General features: G+C 41.6%; 1 protein-coding gene across 7 annotated transcripts in view; it reads right to left on the bottom strand.

Moving 5' to 3' along the window:
* Window positions 1-22,190, bottom strand: part of DYNC1I1 (dynein cytoplasmic 1 intermediate chain 1) — a 189,551-nt gene that overhangs the window by 8,884 nt on the left and 158,477 nt on the right. For all 7 annotated transcript variants that reach the window (XM_085050770.1, XM_085050774.1, XM_085050772.1 and 4 more), the window contains 2 exons: window positions 15,432-15,572; window positions 9,126-9,251 (listed from right to left, as the gene is read on the bottom strand). In XM_085050770.1, coding sequence (XP_084906896.1) covers window positions 9,126-9,251; window positions 15,432-15,572 — 267 coding nt within the window. The remainder of the gene's footprint in view (window positions 1-9,125; window positions 9,252-15,431; window positions 15,573-22,190) is intronic.

The raw sequence follows: 22,190 nt of genomic DNA, 5'->3' as shown, positions 1-22,190 counted from the left end.
TGGGAAAAACAGTGAGGCATGCTGTCTGCCACTCACCTCCCATGGGGATCTCAGTCTTGCTCCAACTGTCATTTCTCAAAGTCATTGAGAAGTCATGGAATTTTTTACATGTGTTTCAGGACATTTAACATTTGGAACTAAGGGATCAGGATTCTTTCTCTACCAAATTATGCTATCAGTTGTCATCATTGTGCAATAAAGCCTAAAAATACCAAATGAACTAAACTAGAAGGTAAGGAGCCCTCAACCTGTTCTTTCCAATACCTACTGGTTTTTTTTTTTACTGACAACTACACTGATTGGAAGCATGGGCCCATCATTTTCACATGAAATACCAGAGGTTCAGCTTGTGGGGTAGCTGCACTGACAAAGGTGCCTCCCTGGAACTTCAGCTGAGTGAAGGACTATTGCCTCAGGGAAGAAATAAATCATCTTCAGCTCTGCTTGCTCCCTATCCAAACCAAGCTGGCTATGTCCATGCCATGATTCATGCTAGGAAATCTGCCAGAACAGGAACTGTAAAGGACTTCTGCCACAGCTTTCTGGCTCTCAGCTGGCAAATGGACTCTCACCATAAGCAGGTTATGAACTGCTCAAGATTTTAGCAGGAGAGCTGCTGCCTTCTCTGTGAGATTTTACACACATCCCAATATCTGCAAGAGCTCATCCATGAAATAGTAGTGGGTTTTGGTTTTTTGTTTTTCTTTTTTTTTTTCTCCCATTTCAGACATAGATTCTTCTACCACTTTAGGCACTGGAGGATACATTTCACATTTAAATGAAGCACAGAATATAGAATTTTAGCTGAAAAATAGGATGTATTAAAGCCCAGAGTTATCCTCAGTTGATATTTTAGGTTTAACTGTTACTTTCCAAGTCACGAGTTTAATATTATTTCATGTTCAAAATACAGACCATTTTGCAAACCGTGAAGATTGAAAACATAGTTAAGGATTCTCAACATGAAAACTGCTACTGGATGTGACAGGTTGAAACCACAGAAGCATGCCTGAAAAAAATTAATTACACAAAGCAATTCTTGTTTCAGAAGTGTTTTAACACCAGAATAAGTCACAGATTTCTATGAAATTTGCAAATTACTACTCACAAACTGTGCTTAAAGTAAATTTTGTACTGGGCAATTTTCCTCTTCCATACTCTCTGTTACTTAAAGCTATGGACGTTTTACAGTAACACTTCTTTTTACATCAGAAAGGGGGTAAAAAAATTCAGAAAAAATGTCACCCAACAGACTAACCAGATATTTAAAATACATACTCTGTGACACTATTAACATGAACTGCCTACAGCTGTGTCCCCCCACAGTGTTCCAGGACACAGGGTTAGGACAGCAGGGGCAGAGCAGCCGAAGCACTTGCTCACGTTCCACTGCCTCAGCTACAACTGCCATAGAAAGCCTGGACCCAGCTCCTCTTTTCCACTAAGCCTCTTGACAAGTTTCCAGGAGAAGCAGTAACTGAGGAGCTAGTAGTTAAACCCCCAGTAGTGCCCCCAGTAGTGAGCAGACTGGTATGTCCACTCTGGGCTTCCCTTTGCTCTTCTCTTGCCCTTTACAGTGCTTTTCCAGCTTAGCTGGAAAATACCAGCAGGAAGACTGTCACACACAGCTCTCTGTTCTCCCCCTCCTGCAGGCTCTGCTGTGCAGAAAAGGAATGATCTCTTACAGATTCTCCTCTGCTGCTCTCATCACTTCGTTATCTGAGTGCCTTCCAATAGGGCATTAAGCTACATGATTAACTCCTGTCACATGTGGCTTGTTCTCTCTGATCCTCTCTGCAGGGGAAGGATCTGGGCCTTTGCAAAGGAAAAGGAAACATAAGTCAGCTTTAAAAGTAGTGTACAAATGAATAAAAAGGACTAGGGCCAGAGTTTTGCTGGTTGGCTGACTGGGTTTCTTAAGATTTTTATTTCATATGATGAGGAGTTGAATAATTCTTCTGAAAGATATTTGTATCATATTGGAAACTCATGTCTTCTTACCCTGTGAAATTCTCTGGGGAGCTAGTAAGCTGTCTCTGGAGAGCTGCTGAAATATTTCATCATAAGCAAGTGGAAGCTAAGAGGAAGGAATCAACTGGATTTTTAGGATGACCATGTAAAACCTCCACCCTTTCGGTCTGTTTTCACTAATACCCATTTAGTTTCACTGTCCAATCAACACATGAAAAAAAAGGTACTTCCATTAAAAATCTGATACTTCCTCCTTTAATTTTAACAAGTAACATTCAGATGGTAAAATGGAAGTGGAATTTCATGTCTGTTTATTTAGAGAGAGAAACAGAAGAAACTGTTGTTACTGAGAACAAATATCCGGGTATGGGCAGGAGAGTGACCCTGTACATCAGGTGTGATGCATTCCTGCATCACACACAAGCACATCCCAAAATCCTGTTGACAGGCTCCACTTCGAGAGGATGTTTCTCCCATTGTCTCCATCCACTCTGGGACTTCAGTCTTCTGATAGTTAAAAATATTCTCTAATTTTTGACTCAAATGAATACATGGCCAGCTTGCAGCCACATGTGCTGGTGGGAGCGTGTCCTCAGCTCCACTAGTTCTTCTCCTTTGGCCCCAAGCACTCCTATCTCTGCAAGAACATGAAACATCTATGTTGCCACCAGGCTCATGCTTTCCTGGCTTAATCATACCAAGTTCTTCTGTCCCTTTCTACAGGCAACTCTCCTCTCTCAGTAACCCATATCCACATCCCTCCCTGATACATTTCAAGAGGTCTTTTCTAAGAAAAAATACTTTTTTAAATGAAAGAGTAAGTGATTTTGCAGGCATCTTTTAAACAACACTGGTTTTATGAAGCTGCTTTGTAAGTCTGAAGGCCATGATGAGGGAGACTGAGAAGGGCAGAGAGCCAGTGATGCCACATAATACACAAGAGGTGGCAGAGAAAGGGAAGCTCGAGGCCCCAGGCTGGCAGTGGAGATAAAGAGCTCCAATCCTCAGCAACCAGCCTTAGGTAACTCAGATTAATTAGATCATGGCTCAGTTTTCCCTCTTGAAAAGTACTTCCCTAATAAAGATTGTTATTAGGAACACAAGCCTTCTTTCCAGCTTCTCTAAGTACCCAAACAGACTGAAAGAACAAGGTAACTCACGGCCTTTCCCATTTCTTATCAGACTAATACAACCCCACTGACAAGCAAACAGCCATCAAAAGGTGTATATAGGGAAATTTATACTCAGAGGTATAAATTTATGCACTTCTATGTATGGATGTAGCCGAGCCTCATTTTAAACTGCAAAAGTATATAAACACTTGGTTTTAACTTATCAACATTGTTTTTCTACAGAGGAATAAACCAGTGCTTATATAAAGACCTCAAAGCGTTCACAGTAACCTAAAGTAATGAATATTGTAATGAGAAACACAAGTATTTAGGGTGATAATGACTGGACTTTGCTCTACTTAGATCAGCTCACCCCCTATGGAGGCTACCAAAGCTTAAAGATTTTATCACCCTAGTAATCAGCAATGGGTAATGGCCTTCATAAAACACAGTAATTAAATTGACTGATTTCAAACTAGTGCGTTTTTTTCATTAGGGAGTTCTTATTTAACCTACTTCAAAAATCCCTTTGTGAATGCTGACTATATCAGTGAAAATTGAAATGATGAGGGACGAGGAGCTTGTTCAGCTCACTATTTCAGATGTTATTCAAGTAAAAAGCTAAAGTTCCTGGTTTGGCTTTTTTTGGTTATTTCTAAATGCTTCCAGTTCTAAAAGTTTTTCAAGACTGAACATTACAAAACTGGGGAAAAAATGGAAGCAAATCAAAACCTTAGCTCTTTATATTTTCCAACAACTCTTAAGAGATTTTGCTTTGTTAAAACATGTTTTTAAAATTCTCTGAAGCCAGGGTTCCAACCTCCCTAGCAGAAATATCAATGGTGAAATTTAATTATCCTTTATGCTTGGATTGTGCATGTTGTTGTAACTACTGTGTCTTACTTAATCTTTGAATGTTTTTGAATAAAACTTGGTTGTAAGCACAACCCCTCATTATTGCTCAAATTTGCCTTCATGATATGTGCATGAGCCATGTATCTGTGTTCCAAGAATACTTGTAACTCAACACAGATTTTAAAATAAAATGTTTTATGGCGAGTCTCGACTCTGCTTTTGTGGCAAAATCATTTCCCAACTCAATATATGCCCTACAGAAGCTTTATGATGACAAAAGCAAAACTACTGGAAAATCTACCTGGATAACTACATGACACAAAACCTATTTGTTTATTTCTCTCTCTGAGCTACAGTGGTTTGTAACTGCATGAAAGAGATGCTGGATATGTGTTTTCTGTACAAAATCTATAGTGAAACACGGAGATCACAAGACAGAAGTACAAAGTACAAATCCTTCCCCACTTAAAAACAAATGACTCAATAGTCATGCTCAAATGTGAGAGTTGGTCACAAATATACATTTGTTTCTGTCTAGAACCCAAAGAATCTCAGAGCAGCTGTTAAAGGCTGCTGAAATCAAAGGAAATTACTTTATAGGCGCCAGCGGGATATCCTTACTGTACCACTTCATCCACATGCTTCAGGGCAGTTGCCAGCTCCTCCCTTGCTGGTCATGTACTTGAAAATGAGATATGAGATTAACACCTATCATGGAGCAAATGGGGAAGTACACAAACAACCTAACACAGCAGCCCTAGAAAGGCTTAAGGCAGTTTAAACTCTGAAACCTAACAAAGTCACATACACATCCATATGACTCTGATTTCACTGCAAGGAACACGGACAGAGGTATTAACCGTGCAAAGAATCCCAGGTAACTGCTTTGTTGGCAGAGCCAGCCTTCCTGGATGGTCTCGAGAAACACCTTTTCTTACTTCTCTCCAGTCCACCTGTCATACTAGGTGCCTTTAAAAGGGCGACTAGAAGCCACTGTCTGAAAGACCACCAAACTGGTGCAATAGTTTGTCCTGTAACCAGGTTAACAAAATAATGTACTGCATTGCGCTCCTTGTGATTACAGTCTCATATTCTGTGATCCTGCACTGCAAAGCTACTTTATATTTTATTAGAATCAAATAATAAGTCATTGACTTACAGTTTCTATCTATGTACTCATAATGCAAGCAGAATATGACCTGGAAGAGATAAATGGGGAAAGAAAAAGAAAAAGAAATAATAGAAGGTGGATGAGAAGCTGCTTCTTTCACAACCAAAGGTGCAAAGAGCATTCACAATAAGCCAGGTAAGCAACAAACATGGTTGTTAGAGAATATTTATGACAGCAGGCACTGTGTAACATCACTGAAGCGTGCACAATAGGAGCAAGCTTTCTAGAAAATATATCTCCAAAACAGACGTGCAGTTAGGTCTAACTATCAATCATCTGAACATGTGAATAAATCTATAGGCAGTGGTCCATGTTCTGTTAAAATCAGCTTCTACCATACAGAAAACTTGCTGCCCAGTAAACAAGCCAGGTAAGGCAACAGAAGCTAGAATATATTATACAAACTATCACAATAACAATATCATAACTACTAGGCCAGCAAAAGTTTGAGTATTTAGATCTTATATAGACTAAAGCGTATTTACAATGATTGGTTATATATACTACTTAAGTAATATAGGTTTAAGATCCCATCACACTAAAACAATTAGATTTTTGTGTGTTTGGGTTTTTATTTCATTTTATAATTTACATTCTTTAAATCAGTGCTCACTGATCCCCAAGAGCACATCTATATGGACTGTTTAAGTCTCCTCTCCGCTGGAAGTGTGTGTGTAACTCCCATTAATGCTAATGGACATAAAGGACACGCATAGAGGAGAAAATAGACCCCTCACTGTGAAAATAAATGTGTTCAGTTATTTTCAGATGCGATGCCAAAATCAAACAACTAAAAGTACACAGTCTAAGGAGATAACAATATATAGCCTAACTGAAAGTGTCACCATTATTTTTAGCTCCCTGGTCATGGACCCTGCCATGTTCTTCATGTGCCTGACATTTCTTGTGTCATAAAGACCATGACTGGATAACAGATCAACATGGTCAAAATCCTAAATTCTTACACAAGTGAAAACAGTCCTAATCTCACACTCTTTACCTTCACAAAGGATGCAAGGTTAGGCCTTATGTCTTGCATTTTTCACTTAGGTCATATGTTTTCTTTTTATACCATATGGGTTAATAGCAGCAGTAAACTTTACTGCTCTCTAGGATAGTTCCTTAAAACGGTGATGAATCTACCAAAGTAAAAATTCCTACCACTTAATTTTTTCCTTAATGGTTGATAGCCTGATGTTTTCTACTGTGATTAAAAGTCACAGAGTCAATGCTGCCTAAGAAACAGGTAAGGAATATTGTTTATCTAGTAATGTGAAATCCAAAGACACCATGCTATATTAAAATACAAAAAAAATGTGGGGTTTTTTTCTGATGGAATCAGTACTTTATGAATTTAAATCTCATCTAATGTGACATTTGGAAGAGTCACAAGAAAACAAAGGTTTCTAAAAGGGTGCAGTGTAAGTGGAGCATTAATGGTTTTGGTGAGTATATTTTGGGTCTGTGTGAAGTGGCCTGCTGACTTTCTAATGCAAGTAATCACACCCATCTTCCCAAATCAGAGAGATACACCTTCAAACAAGTGGATGCTACTGAGTTATCAGCTAGGCAGAGATGAGTTCTTCCAGTGATGAGGCCATTTCAGAAGCTGATGTTGTAGGAGATGAGAAGAGTGCTGTTGCTGAAAGGTCACAGCTTAGTGTCAGGATTTGAAACACCGCTAGGTCAAATATGAAAGTTAGGTGCTAAATCCAGCTTCCAGCCCCTCGACCCCAGCCACATTCTCACTCATCTACTCCCACAATGAGTCAGTTCACAGAGAAAAACAGCCCAAAGAAAACAAAACAAATAAAAAAATGACTACTTCTCTATTGATCTGTCCCTCTCTGCACAATGTGAGTGGTCACAAGCACTGCAACCTGCACAAAAACTGTCAGACCAGCCCTGTGAGATCCCAGGATCAAACCCACGCAAAAAGGACAGTCAAAGGAGGACCCCAGCTGAGCCAAAAAACTGCCAGAGTCTGCACAGTGAAGTAAAGCAAAAGCCTTAAAGGCTGCCATGTTTCTGTAGCAGGCACTTCCCGAAGTGCATGTGCACGCTGTGAATCCCCTGTGCGTCATGCCTGAGGACAGCCAAGAATGGAATCTCTCATCAAAGAGCTCTTTACAGACTGGCCCACAGGCTTAATGACAGAAAAGGCTGCTGCTCACTGTACATGCCCTTCATTCCAGGCTCTCGATCTGCAAAGTATTTCTGCACCTCACTTGAGGTTTATAGTGAGAACAGTTAGGGTAGAGAATATATGAGCACCCTTCTCTTTTAACCAGAGAAAGGTTCTAACAGCACAGCAGCCCCAGCAGTGTTGCAGCCCAGATGACCTCTCCTAAATTTCATACAGGAATTACTGCAGAGACAGATACTGCTGCAATGAGCCAGGCAACAAACTAATTAGCTCCTTCATTCATTACAGAAGAGGAGGAGGGTTGGCAATGGTCTGTCAGGAGCCATGTGGAAGGACATCCATCGGTTCACTTAAGTGCATATGGAGCTGAGCTGGAGACACTGAGGCTCTGCATAGGCAGGGCACACAACATCCCTGAAGCAGAACCCTTTATGTACTGGACTCACACAATCAATACTGTTGAACGACTCTGTTTTCTTTTTCAAGTAATAGAAGCCTGTCTTTCTTTTTTATTTGAGTGTATCACTATGACTCATTTTGCAAGATGACATCTTATTATACAGAGGAATGGTCAAAAACTTCAATATTACTACTTCTGCATAGAACACTATTTTCTTCTGGGTGAGCCTGCAGGAGTAAATAGTCCTATGAATGATTTGGTGTATGATATGCAAAAAGAGACATTTCTACAGCCCGTCTAGACTCCCAGACAAAATCGGACTGTGCTGTCATCAAAGACATTTCCACTGCCTGTCGTATCACTTGAAAGACAGAACAGTCATGCAAAAATGAAAAATAAATAAAAACAGCCTGACCTGCCAGTGTCACAGTGGAAATCTGAGCACAGTAACCTTAGACAATTTAGAGATTATGCTAACAATATGGCAAGAAGTTTCAGCAAACATTTGTGAGGAAAGGCAACTCCTGCACAAGTGAATGAAATCCAAAAATATGAGTCATGCACAAGCAATTTTGCTATGGGCCATAAAATCACTTTATGAGAGTTACAGATAATTCTGTATGCATTCTATAATATTTCCCTACTGTGCAGAGATGGGTATCTCAGTATCCTATCACAGATAATGATGGAAAACAAATTCTCTACATAAAAGCTGATTGCTCAGAGATTCACCCTTAACTGTTCCAAGGGATTGTAATGCCGATGGAACACTTTATACCGCATTCATCAACGAAGAGTTAGATTCATCACTGCCAAACACGCTGCAGTTTAGATGCTTGTTATAAGATGTAGCAGAGTGAATTGAGAGCAGCCTTAGGCACTGAACATGCATCCTGCTATACTCTATCATGCATGCACCTACCATCCTTCAAAATGACACCTCTCATTTCCTCCTGCTAGTACTTTTGCATGTATTCAGACATACGAAGCAGTATCAAAAGAACAGATGCATTCTGTACATGTCATGCCAACAAAAAATTACAGCAATAAGCCAGTCATGAAATAAGAGATACTGAAGTATAAAAGGTGAATCCTTTAGGACCAACTTCAAAACAGCACTGCCTCTTTTTGCACCTCAATTTTTTCTCTTTATGTTCTTTTAACCTTTTCCAACTGTACCCACAGAGCCATTAAAAAAAACCAGTCTGAAAAATACTGGAAACTTTCAAAAGAGACTTCTCTCATGAGACTTTAACAAGTCAATTCTTTTGCAAGGTAACTTTACGACTAACACACTGCTGGCAACCCAAATTCAATGAGGACTCCACTGAAAGAATAAGATAGATTTCTTTCTTAAACTTAGATGTGGCAGTCTCCAGGAGTTGAGCTTAGAAACAAAACAAAACAAAACAAAACAAAAAACCCCAACAAAACAAACAAACCACAAAAAAGAATCCCAAAAGAAGATACCTCTCCAACATCATAGACCCATATGCGACCTTCTGAATCACCAACTGCCACCTCCTTCCCAGCCTGGGCCCAGCGGACACGGTTGAGGGCAGAAGCTCCTTCTATGGTGACACTGGCTGTGGGAACCTGTTGAAACAATAGGGATAGGAAAGACAATAAAATCACACTGCCTACAAACTATGGGGTCACTTTTGAATGTCCTGGATGAGTCAAAGTCCCTTGGTATTGCTTGAAGAAACAAACAACTCTCATGGGGTGAGAAAAAAAAAAAGGGTTCATTGTTTTCTTTGATCACATGTGCTAAAAAGAGGAACGAGTAAGAGATTGCTTGGAATGAACAGTAAAGGGCTGTGAAAGAAACCATTTTTCCCCTTTAACCCTGGAACCATGCGAAACCACATCTGCTTTTTTCTCAAAAGTCACCAACATGACCAAGAACCAAGTGAGAGTAGCATTTGGCTTCAGTCCTGCCCTGGCTTCTGACTCAGGCCCAGATAACCTGACGGTCAGCAGACACATCCCTGTATTCATGCTGACACATCTTTTGAATCCCTACGCACCTCTGTGGCTACATGCAGAGGCTGAAACTCAGGTATTATATCAGAAAAGTCCTGAGCTAATCACTTTAGAGTGAGAGCATGGCAGAAGTGAGAACAGCTGAGCTGACATTTTGGAGCTCCTGCAATATATTCTTTTACATCCCCAGGACATTACTTCTGCTTTAAATACACCTGGATTCTGGCTAATTCCTAGCCCCCCTCCCTGGCCCAAGTCAACCAACTTAACAGGTGATCCACAAGAATACATAAAGATTCTGGTTAATGCGTGGGATTAATAAAGCAATGAGCATGATCTTAAGAGAAGCATTTGTAACCTATGCTGTAATGAGGGCATCAAAAGATGCTGCAGGAGGAAGGAATTGTGTAGGTGTTTGTCCCAGATATGTGGATCACTCAGTTGATTTAGGTCACCTCATATGACAAATGACAGTAACCTGCAAGCCTACTAATGCTCCACCCAGCTGCTTTTAAGAGGAGAGAACCTGCCTGAGCAAGGAGCCTGTAGCTTGGCATAACAGTCTTCCAAACAAGGCTTTTTAGTTTCAATGCTTTTTAGGTCAAGGCAAATGGGATAGGATAGCTGCAGAAACAACCCCTCCACCAGATCTGTCTGGTGGGAAAAGGTTTTGGTCACATATTGAGATGATAAGGGTGTATCCCAGGATCTATAAATGGGCATAGAATGGAGAGCAATCCAGGCAAAAAGAGGTCGATGGACAAGAACCAGAGTCTAGGCTACCTTGGGAAGAGTGACAGGTACTCCTTTTGTCCTCATTGGCAGCACAATGCAGCAGAAACAGGAAGAAAGCAGCTTGAAGGTCATATTAAAGCCTGGTCTGAACACTGACAAACTCACAAGATTAACAAAACCAGCATTTTGCTGACTTCATCTCGGTTCTCTCACCGTAGTTTTACATTTTTGTTGTGAGACAGGTCCGAAGATCCTGGAGAAAACTAATCTTAAAATGAACATTGTAGAGTTCCATGCCAGTTTCCTCCTCAGCCCTAATGCCTTCATTGTGTCACACAAGATGAGTGACAGCATGAAGCCAAACCTTTGCAGACTTGCTGAGCCTCTCGTTACAGCCACAGAGTGTGCGCTGCCACGCCAGCAGCTGGACAAGGACTGGGAAGCAGGGCTGCTTCCCTTGCTTCTCCCCCTGGAGGCTCCCTGCTCCCCCTCACCAACCCTGACACCAGCCTGCAGGCAACTGGCACCTCAAGCACGATGATTCTGCCACAGCTAACATAACCCTGGCAAAGGGCTTCACGATAGTGCCCTGAGCCCCACGCGAGAAATGCAAGAGGTATTTGTTTGCAGAATGATGTAGAAATAATGCTGGATAGCAATCAGAAAGCAGATACCATCCTCCCCCCCCCCTTTAGGAAGTCATTCAAATGCAAATAACTACTGGATTCATCTCCCCATTGTGCAAGGCCTAGGTCCTGTCCAAGGCAGTATTACCCAAAAAAATCTGGCATGCACTAACTCCTTGTCCCAAGTCTGTTACCTAAGCAATAGTCAATGGCCTTAAGCTGACATAGAGTCATTGATCCATGATAAAAATCACAGTAGAAAACAAGCAAGTTTTACTGCTGTGATCATGGATTTCTGGAAAAAAAAGAAGAAAAAATCCAGCCAAAATTAATTTCATAACATTTGGAAATGGGTTTTTCAAAGAGCCAAATGTCACATTTTAGAGGACTAAGCCACTAACCAGCTATGTTTCCCAGAAAACTGCAGATCAAAGATATGTGTTTCATGTACAAATATACAGTGTATATTTAAGGCATTGAATTTTCACAAAACCTTTCAGGAGGCTGAAAGAGCTGGGGTTTGGTTTAGGTTTTTGTTTTTTGGCTTTTTTTTCTGTTGTTGTTAATACAGCATTCTTTCAGTGCTCCACATAAAAATAAGCAGCATGAATGCCGCAGACACAAGACACAACCCCTGCTCTTTTCAAAACCTGATGGTTTTGAAAAATCCTGTTACTAATCCACAAAGCTATCTAACAAAATTAAAAGCAATAAGGATAAAGTCTTTAAAATCCAAAGGAAAAAAACTTTTCTCCAGTGACATGGAGAGAAATATAGTCAAACTATAGTATCTTAAAATAGATTTGTCTGCTCTCAGTAGTGATAGTTTAAATTACACATGCCTGTTTTAGATTTCAAGATAAGAGTTTATTTATAATGGTAGCATTATGTTTTTAAAATCACACTTGAAATACTTTATAAATTCTCTGACGTTGGTGCTTGTCAGATTTTAAACAATTTTGAAATGAAATTTTAACAGGTAACAGATTAAGAAAGATGCAGTAAGAAAAACCTGCAGGATAAGAGTATAGCTTTTTATTATTATTTTTATTGCCTGTGTAGTGTCAAAACCTGCTTGCAAATACATCTGTTACCTGTTTCTAGATATAGACACCATCCTCACACTTTGAAAGCTAAGGTACAGCCTGCAAAAAACCCAGAAAACGTCTGAATGGGATGTAACAAGAAGAAATAAGCAACTTTGTAAGTCAGTTTTGTATCAGTTCATATATAAATAAGACTCATCAAGCACCAAGAGATCTTCTCCAATCTTGATCAAAAAATAAATGTTACTGACACATAGGTAAGAAATCAGCGTTTCCTATCCTGAAGCTGTCTGCAAACCTCACTACACTGATCCATAAAAATAATCAGTTTGCAAAAGAATGACAGAGTGGGTAAGGAGATTTTTCTTCTCAACAATTTTTATATGAATTTATCAGATATAAAATAAAACGTGATGATTTTCCTTGTTATTAAAAAAATAATTTGTGATATGCAGAAATAAACATGAAGTACACCAACAGCTTTGCAACTTTGCAATGAGATTTTGAAAATAATTATTACACTGACTAAATCCTTGGTACAGTCCAATGATCTAAGTTATTCTGATCAGAAAGCATCTAGCTCTCAGCAAAAATGTTTTTAATAAATACAGAGAGTAACCCTAGTGGAAACTCTGTTGCAATTCAAAAATTTGAAGGTAGCACATTGTAACAAAACCCAGGTGTTTTCTTAATTGATTTTCAAAATAATACCTAAATATTAATGCAGCTTCTTTCCCGAATTAAACAAAGCCAGGACTCATTAATAACAATCACATCTACTTCTTACACAGAGATTTTTATCAATAGCTAGCAGTTAAACACAGTAATAGACCTGTCATTTTGTACTGTCTTCACAAATACTTTGACATCACATATCTGACATCTAAAAGTAATAATGATCTAAAAAATAGGTGTTTCAAGATCTCTTATTCCAAAGGCAGAAGTGCTGACAAGGAGTTTTTCTTAGCAAATAGCTGTGCAGACTTAAACGGCATAATCAATTTCAGAAATCTTGAAAATTATTAACTAATTATGACCTACCAGATAGAGGGTAAAAGCAAACAACGATCACTTTCAGTTACGATGCTCAGAGGAACTATTCACAGTTCTCTCTTTCAGAGATACTTTTGTTGCTTCTCCTGCATAACAGAATTTCACATCTATTTGGAATCTGCCAGTTTATCGTTCATACAGATTTTTTTATTTGTTTCATCAGTGCTCAGTAAAGAAACCTAATTATATTTCTGTGTCCAGAGACCCGAATTTGATTCTCATAAAAATACAAAGCTCAGATACCATGGAATTAATTCCAGTCTGATCCTTACATGAGAGCTGATTTTGACCTCTCGGAACGGAAATAATTTGTGAAATCAAGGGGTGGCCTTGCATGCACAATAAAAGCAGGATGAAGCTTGAAATTAATTCTTTTCCCTGATGTTCCTGTATATTTATATGTAAACACACTGAAAACACGCAGCGGTTTGCCACGTACAGCCTTATTATTGATGGGAATGGGATCAAGCAGTCCAAACTAATTTTTTGGAAAGAAATTATGGTCTCCTTGAGTAAAATGGCAAAACATCAGTTGATTTCAAGCAGAGCAGGATTTCAGCCCTGGTATTTGGGGAGAAAGGGTTTTTCTTTTTTTCTTCTCAAAATGCTGGGGTTTATGCTCTGTGTTTAAGCCTGCATTAATGAGAACACCTGAAGGATATGTCCCTCCCTTCCCAAAATAAATTCTTAGGAGACTCCTCCTGTATATCCTCCAGCTGTATGTGCTCTAATTAAAAAGGCTGCACTGCTTCCTGCTCAGAGCACTTCAAAAGGCCTCACTGCTCCCCTTGACAGTGCAGTGCCCGGTGCTGGTTCCTCTTACCTGTCCATGCTTATTTATGGCAAGCACCACTCACTGGAAGCAGTAAACTCTGCCTGTATTTCACTCTGACTGAAACACGTTGCAAGTTTACGTGAAAGACATATTAATGATCGAACTAATCCTAAAAAAATGATTAAAAAATAGGGCATATGGAAGAAAAGACTGCCGCTTGCTCTTCCTATTTTTTTTTTTGGACATAAAAAGAAACTTGTCAGCTAATATGTGACCTTTTTTTCTTACAGTCTGTTTGTTCTTAAATTTACATTGCATTAAGTAAAAACACGCAAGACTTTGCGTGTGGAAAAATACTTCCATTTTCGTGCTGAAAACTGATTACTGGCCATCTCAGATTGACCTCAGGTGATGACAGGTTTCCTCAAAATCATTTTTGGGTGAAACTGCAATCCAGAAAAACTATCAATTTAAGCCTCTGGTGTTTTAAAAAATTTGAAATAATAGGAGGAAAAAACTGGGGTTTGGCACATTTAGAAAGACACATTTTAAAAAATATAGCATTTACCAGTCTCAATCTTTGCTAAAAATGCTCTGATTAACCCTTTCTCACTAGTGAAATTGAAAGGTGAGAAATTTCCTTTCCAATGGTCCCCACTACTTAGTTACTAACGATGGAAAGAAAACTTATTTGTTATTTACATTTGTGTCTTGAAGTTTCCCAGCAAAGTTTAAAGAAAAAAAAAGGTGAGGGTGTGAAGCCCCAAATAACATGTCACAGAGATGCCCTGTGTTTTAGAAGACTGAAGCGGGGTACCTAGCGACTCAAAGGCAGGATGGATGAGAGGGGAGATGCAGGGGCACACGCTTGGCTCCTGACACGCTGGAGGCACCGGCACGGGGCTTCCAAGCTACAATCCCCAGAGAATTTGGCGCAGAGGATAATAAATACAGAGGGAAAGAAGTCTCGCAGGCCAACCCGAGCCTCGGCCCCCGCTGGCATCAGTGGCGGCGTGGCCAAGGCGTGAGCCCTGGGTGAGGCTGGCATGGCAAACCTGGCGCCTGGAGTGTCGTGCGCCAGAAACGGGGTGGGGGGGTAAAAAAAACCTGCAGAACGGGCGCGGTTTAAAAGTGCACCTTAGAATACAGAGGGGGAGGGAGCCTCCTCCCCGAGCCGGCACCGCGGCATTTAATTGCGTTGGCTTTGTGCCGGGGGTGCCGGAGTCAGCCCTCCCGCCCCTGACAGGTACCGAGCGCAGCAGCCCCGCCGCAGGGGAGGGAGCGAGGGAGGAGGGAGGGAGGGAAGCGAGGAGGGAAGGCGGGCGGGGGAGGGGAGCGGGCGGGAGCCCCCGGCAGCGGGACCTGCCCTCTCTCAGCCTCCCTTCCCTCCCCTCCCCGCCGCGCCCCGGGCTGCCCCCGCCCCGAGGGAGCGCGGCGCCCCGCGGAGTCCCGGCGGGGAGCGTGGCGAGGGGTGCCCGGCAGTGCCGGCGCTCACAGGGTTAAGGTCTCGCCCGGCGCCCGCCCGCGCCTTCCCACCGCCGCCGAGCCGCCTCACCTCGGTGTCGTTATTCAGGTTCCACAGATCCAGGCGCCCCATCCCGTCCACGCAGGCGAAGAGCGCGGGATGCACTGGCGACCACATGACATCGTAGACATAGTCGGCATTGTCTTCAAAGGAGTAGAGCGGCTTGTTGTGCTGTAAAGCAGAGAGCGGCATGAAGACTTCGTGGCGCTAGTGCTGCCTGGGGCTGTCTGGCGAGTCTAATTAAAAACTTTGCACATTTACAAAGTGTCATAAAACTTCCCCAGATGAAAGGTCCTCCGCGAAGGGCGGGACTGCGCTTTAATGGGGCAACAACTGTCCGGTGGGATAAATGAGATGCCCGGTGCGAGGGGTGTGGGACGCGCGGATGACGGGGCGGGGGGAGCGCCCGCGGCCGCTCCCGCTCCCGGCCGGCACCCCGGCGGCGGAAGGGGATGCGGGAGGCGGTGCGGGAGGCGGGCGGGCAGCGGGCACGGACCGGCGCTCCCCCCGAGCCCGGCGCTGGCGGAGGCTCCGATAAGGATCGTGAGAGCGGCGGGAGCAGCGCGGAGCTCCGCGGCTCGCCGCGCACCGCGGGCGGCGCCTGACACCTAGCGGCGGGCGGCGGCAGCGCAGTGCCCGCTGTGCCGCGGGCTCCCCGCGCCCGGCTGGCTGCGCAGGGAGGCGGCGAGGGAACTCTGTCATCTGCGGCAGGCGGGGAGTCGGAGGGAAGTTAGGAAGTACGGCAGGAATAAAGTGTAATTGTCCCTCATGAATTATTCATCGCATCTGGCTCGTCTTTAATTTTTGCATAATGGCTTCGCTAATCCCCGATCAATTAATGGAAAATGAAATTTGAATGATAATGAAAACTCCAGAGATGAAAGAAATTAAGTATTCTCATGGCTTGTGACAGAAATCTAAACAATGGGGCTTCTCCGAGGGTCTCCCTCCGTGCCTCACTCCTGCTGCCGTTCCCTGGTGCTCCCTGGCGAGCGCGGCCGGGCGGGATGGGCAAGCGCGGTGCCCCAGAGCCGGGAGATGGGAAATGCAGCATCCCGAGCGGGCCGCGGGGATCTCCGAGTCGCACCCGTAGAGCATCTCGGTCAGCTCCCTCTGGAATGCACCCTCGTGCATTTTACAAAGGAAACGTTGTCCGGAGTGCCTCAGCGTATAGCCATGCGCTATTTTTCGGAAAAGTGGGGTGATTAATTACAATTATTGTATAGCTTTTCTTTCGTATATCATTAATTTAAAACGATAAAGCAGTCGATTTGATATCTGTTTACAGATGGGCCCTTGCTAGTTTTGGTTCTCTCGTGTCCCATGGTGCTCGGATGGATGTTGGGGCTGGGAGCACCGTGGGGTCAGCACATGGGACTGGTGTGTGTCCATCTGTATGCTGCCACGTCTCTGAGTACTGATCTGGTGTGTTGCTGTTGCAGCATTGCATTGGAAACAATTCTGAAATATTTCTGGCCATGAGAGGTATCACAAAAAATTACTGAAAGTATTCAGAGATTTAATTACACGACTTTGTCTTTTGAAAACATACTGAAAATACATAGGGATTTATTCCAGAGGCTGGGTTTTCCTCTGCTTGAATTAATGAACGATGCTTTTGATTACAGGATCAGGTCTCAAATTTTCATAACTGCCGTAAGGGTTATTGTCCATTTCCTAAGACTAGCAAACATTTTGTGTGACAACAAAATTAAATTAAAGCTTGGCCTATTACCACAAATTTATACAACATTTTAATTTCTTTTCCCAAGCTAGAGTTTTGCAAAAGAAAAGGAAAAAATTACAAAAATATTTTCATACCTGAAGAAGGTTTTGTTCTCCAAACACGCGCCTGCTTACTATATTATCAGTGGAGTTACTTACATGTGTTAATGGAATTACTTATATACCTGTGCTAAAGCTTTTGCAGGGTTTAGGGCCAAATTTTTGAAGAGGCAGAGGTACTTCATAGGAAATTTCAAAGTGAATCCTTACAACTGTGAGCTGGGAAGTAGTATTTAGAGAGGACCACATGGCTTCCCAATGCTGCACAGTGTATTTTCACTGACAACATCTAATTTAGGTTCAGATATACCAAGTGTCTAAATCCTGGTGGGAACTGACGATAGTAGTATACGAAAAGAAAAAAGGAAATCTGGTCAACTGCTAGGTGGATGGTATTTTTCTTATTCATGGGAAAAGTGCTGCACATACAGCACTTAAAAATTTAATGCCATGGGAGAAGTAAAAAAAATTCCGCATAAGTTAAAGGCCTATTAAGATATCAGTCAATCTGGGGTAGATTTCAATCAGCATTTCCTTTTTGTCAGCATATGAAAACTTGTTTTGATCTTGAGTGTGGCACTTTTTAAGTGGTCTTTTTAGTTCTGCTACTTCCACTTCATGCCTAAATACCAAGGCATTGGAAGGAAGGGTCAGGAGATTTGGTGCTAGTCTGTATCTTGCTGTACACATGCTATGTTTCCTTGTTATCAAAATAAAACACTTTCGAAGTGCTGGTATTTGAGGTGAAAAGCCTCAAATACCAAAAATTAAATGCCTTTACCATAACAGTGGAAATATTCAGTCAGATAGAAAGTCAGAGGGAAAGTGTGAACAACAGGAATAATACTGCTTTTGAGAAAGATCTCAGACATGCAAGGAATGACTCACGAATAGAGAAGAATGGGGCGTGGAACACTGCAAAGAAAAAAAGAAATTGCAGGATTGTGAGCAGCCCAACCAAAAGGCAAGATCAGCTGCAGTGTGGTTGGGAGATCAGGGAGAAATCATATGGGAGAAATCAGGCAGTGCTAGCGGAGCTGAGCTGCACCTTCATACTGCCCCAATATCACTGTCCTGCCAGCCTGACTAGCTGCCAGTGAAAAAAGGCAAAGTATTTCCCATACTGTCCTGCCTTCATGCACTGTTTAACTAGAGAAGAGCACAACATAAGGTCCCTCTTGCTTCACATCTTGTGTTCAATACTAACAGGGCTTAGCCTTTCTTAAAATTTGATATTTCACCCTGGGGTCTGAGACCAGTCATGTTGATTTCGTTGTGAAGACTCCATTTGTAAGTTAGTGTGTTTATAAATGTTCATAGGGTTTCCTTACTGAGAGCCTGCTAACTATGGGCCCAGGCCTGCAGATCTTTTAATGCAACGATTTGTGAGTAAGGACCAATTCCCACTGCTTTTAGAAAATGTTGAAATGTGGAACCATGTAAAGGTCACTTTAAAGCAGTTTTAAATTACCAAAACTTCAGACCTACACAATCCATAACTAACATATGGCTATTATTATAAAACAACTGAAATTTAAACTTGATGAGCTTTCATTCTTAAATGTCAACCCACTCTGTTATTCAGTAGAACAGAAGAAATAGTTTAAAGCAGTATCTTCAGAAAAACTTGGGCCAAATCTACTTATTAATGAAGAAGAGGAGTGTAGGGTGAAAATATGGCCCTAATGAATCAATGGAGTTTTGCCATTGATTCCAAAAGGACATAATTGAGAATTTAATGGAAAAAGCAAAAAAGCCAATTCCAAGATGTGATTTTTTTCTCATTTATTTAAACATGTTATCAAAGTCATCCTCAGTTTATCCTCAGTGTTTGTATAGAGACATTGTTTAAGAGGACAATGAAGAGTGAACATTTTAAATACCCATGCGCTGTCCAGGAACTAACACTTGTCTATGAAATAAGAAGCTCACCTACACATTTATATAAAAGAGGGTTGGTTTTTTTTACACATATAAATTTGACCACTCTATTCCACTTATTTACATAGAAGAATTTTCTTTAATCCAGGAGGCGCCACACATAAAGTAGCTAATTATCCATATAAAGGAATGTATACATATCCACAGGTTTTAACTAGCATCTGACTTCTGAAAAGCCATGGAAAAACCTATTGGCTTTGCCCATTTCATGAAAAGAGCATTTTTTTACACGTTGCCACAATTTCTGTGGGTATCAGCTCCACTTAGAGGTACTATCCCAGACTGTACTTTGTGACACCACACACTCTGCTGTCTTTACTTCCTTCTTTCCACTCAATTGTCTTCTATTCTAAAGACCATAAGCCAGACACATACTTCTGGCTCACACCATATTACCAACAGCCATGAGTGTTGTGCAGTATTGCAAGTAGATTCAAGCTAATTTGATTTTCTAGCTGTGCAGCAAATATGACAGATTTGCTAGTCCTTGGCATAGAAACTCTCTGAACAAGCTGAGGTTGTTCGTTTAGGCTCAAGATTGGGCCCTTGGGCACTTGGAAAGAGCCAGAGTTGTCCTGAGCAGAGTGTCTATTCCTCTGTCTGGCCCTTGAACAAACCAGGGAATAGGAGGTGGGAATGAGATGATCTTTAAAAACCCTTCAACCCAAACCATTCTATGATTCTATGAATTTGGCCGCTGTGGGACCAAGTATTACATAAGTAGTTTTTATTGATTAAAAAAAAACCTCAAAACCACAACCTGCAAAATGGTGTTTAAAAAACCTGCTGCTCTTTCAGCAGAGATAACACATTGGAAAGGTGCAATCTTCTGTCTTTCTTTAGCTAAGTGCTGCGGTGTCACACTGACCAGATGATGTGAAAGAAACTGGGACAGGGCACAGCTTGTGGAACTTCTGCTAAGGATAGGACCTGAGCTCATTCAGTGTTTTGTTGGCCTGTCTTCTCCACCTTGAAAGGGACATCTTAATAATTTGCTGAATCTTGGCTCACTGTTTCCCTTCTGACCATGCCACTTAACCAGAACAACTCAAAACATGCCAACAGTATAGCAGAAACTAAAAGTTGCTGGGAATCTTGAGGAAAATACTCTTCAAATCAGCTTAACTCTGGTTTTGACCTTTCCCCCTTCAGTGGTGGCCTTCTTGGGACACTATTAGCTGATTGGGTTTACTTGTCCATACCTCTTGTAGTGAGGAGTTGAGTCCTCTGTTCTGTATAAGGCTCTACTACTCTTGCAAGCCTTCATGTTCTCTGTCCATTTGTATGGAGTCAAAGAGGCTCTGGTTTTCATTCAGACTGACTGATCTCCACAGGAATTTTACCAGTTCTGGATTACCATGTTTCTCCCAAATCTGTTTTCTGATAGTTACAATGATCTAGGATTATCCAATAGCTCCTACTTTGATACTATACTTGTGGGACCTGACTTAGTTCAGTTTATGCTAATTTATGAAAGTTACAGCACTCCCAGGAACTGTTGCTAGATGTCATAAATCAGAGGCACTGGTTACAGGTACATCCCTGATGGCTCAGCAAAGCCTGTCTGCATTGTCCACCAAGGGTATCATTATCCCACAGACCCCAGGACTATACACCTCACAACCTGTAGCCTGCTCCACCTTTTCCAGGACTAGCCAGACCTTCAAGGATGGCAATGGGAAGACAAAAGGGGAATGTTCAGCTTTAGCTACCCAATGTCACTGGCTAACTCAGGTGCCCTGAACTGAGGTACATGAGTAAAAACTTTTTGACCTGCCTTAAAATTCCTTCTGGCAGTGAGTTTCAGTGCTGGTTTGCCAATGAGCCTCTGGGACTCAAAAAAACATTTCACTGGGTTATGGCCTATCTATATCTTGTGTCGCCTCACTGCCAGATAATTGTAGGTCACTGAATCAATTCTAAACTGACTTGATTGGCAAGGTAACAGGCTTAAGTTTTAGACTCAGTAGCAATGGGGGGAAAGAAACGAGTGTGGAAATGATGCCTACACTCTTCACAACCCTTTTGTTTAAGTGCTGTACTATTGTTACACTGATTGGGTTTTGGCATCCCAAAAGTTGCAGACAGACAAGGCAGAAAGCTGTTCACTTTCAGAAATTATTGTTCTTGCAGAGATGTTGAAACTGTTGCCTTTCTTAATTGTCAATAATAAAAGAAAGTCCAATATTTTTGCATAAACATGTGGGAATTATTATGGGTGGGGGAGGGGACAAGGGTGAGACTGAAAGGAAAGGGGCTATGAGAGCAGACCAAGTCTGGAGATAACCTGATGATTACATTTTTGTGGTTTCCTTCAAAGTGCCACGGGTGAGTATAAAAGAAGGAAGCAAAGGAAAAAAGGTTTGATGATTGGCACAGGCGGTTTTAATGAGAACTGATCTTATTATTTTTTTCTTCATGACATAATACTATGGCATGAAGAAAATAATAAAAGAACTTGGAAAATCAGACAGCACTTGTCTTTTAAGAGCATCAGAATATCAAACAACAGAGCTTTTGGAATCTGTGGGGATAGCCTGGAAGCTAGTTTTACTGACAGGTAAACTGCTTATTTGGTTAATCCTTCTTAATTCTCTTAAGTCCTCTGCAGAGGTGCAACACATTCTGGCTGTGCTGCTCGACTTCAAAAGTTCTCTTCTACCATGGTTTTCCACTTACCCAATGGAAAACGACCTTTTATTTTCTGAAGAAAAAAAGCAGAAAGCATGGCATTCCTCTTCACCACTGCATATTAGCTGAGGAACTATTTTCAGTGAGTGTGGCATAAATATGCATTACTTGATGCCTACTGTAAATTCAAATGATTTAAAAGGTCTGCTTGCAATGGATTAACTTTAAAAACATCAGAATCAGTAAGGCAGACTGGCTTACAGCATTCTCCAGCTCACTTTTGTCCGTAGTTCCTTCTGGCCTGACTGGTCTATTCTTGTTTCTGCATTTTAGATCATCCAGTTTCATTCCTAGCTGGAGCTCCGCTTACTCCACACTTACAAGAGTTGTGCCTATGGGTTTCCACTGTGTGAGGTTTATATTCTCTGCTTC

This window comes from Lichenostomus cassidix, chromosome 2 (genome assembly GCF_008360975.1).
Source record: "Lichenostomus cassidix isolate B80296 chromosome 2, HeHo_3.0, whole genome shotgun sequence".
Taxonomy (NCBI): domain Eukaryota; kingdom Metazoa; phylum Chordata; class Aves; order Passeriformes; family Meliphagidae; genus Lichenostomus; species Lichenostomus cassidix.
This window is presented reverse-complemented; position numbering and strand designations above follow the sequence as displayed.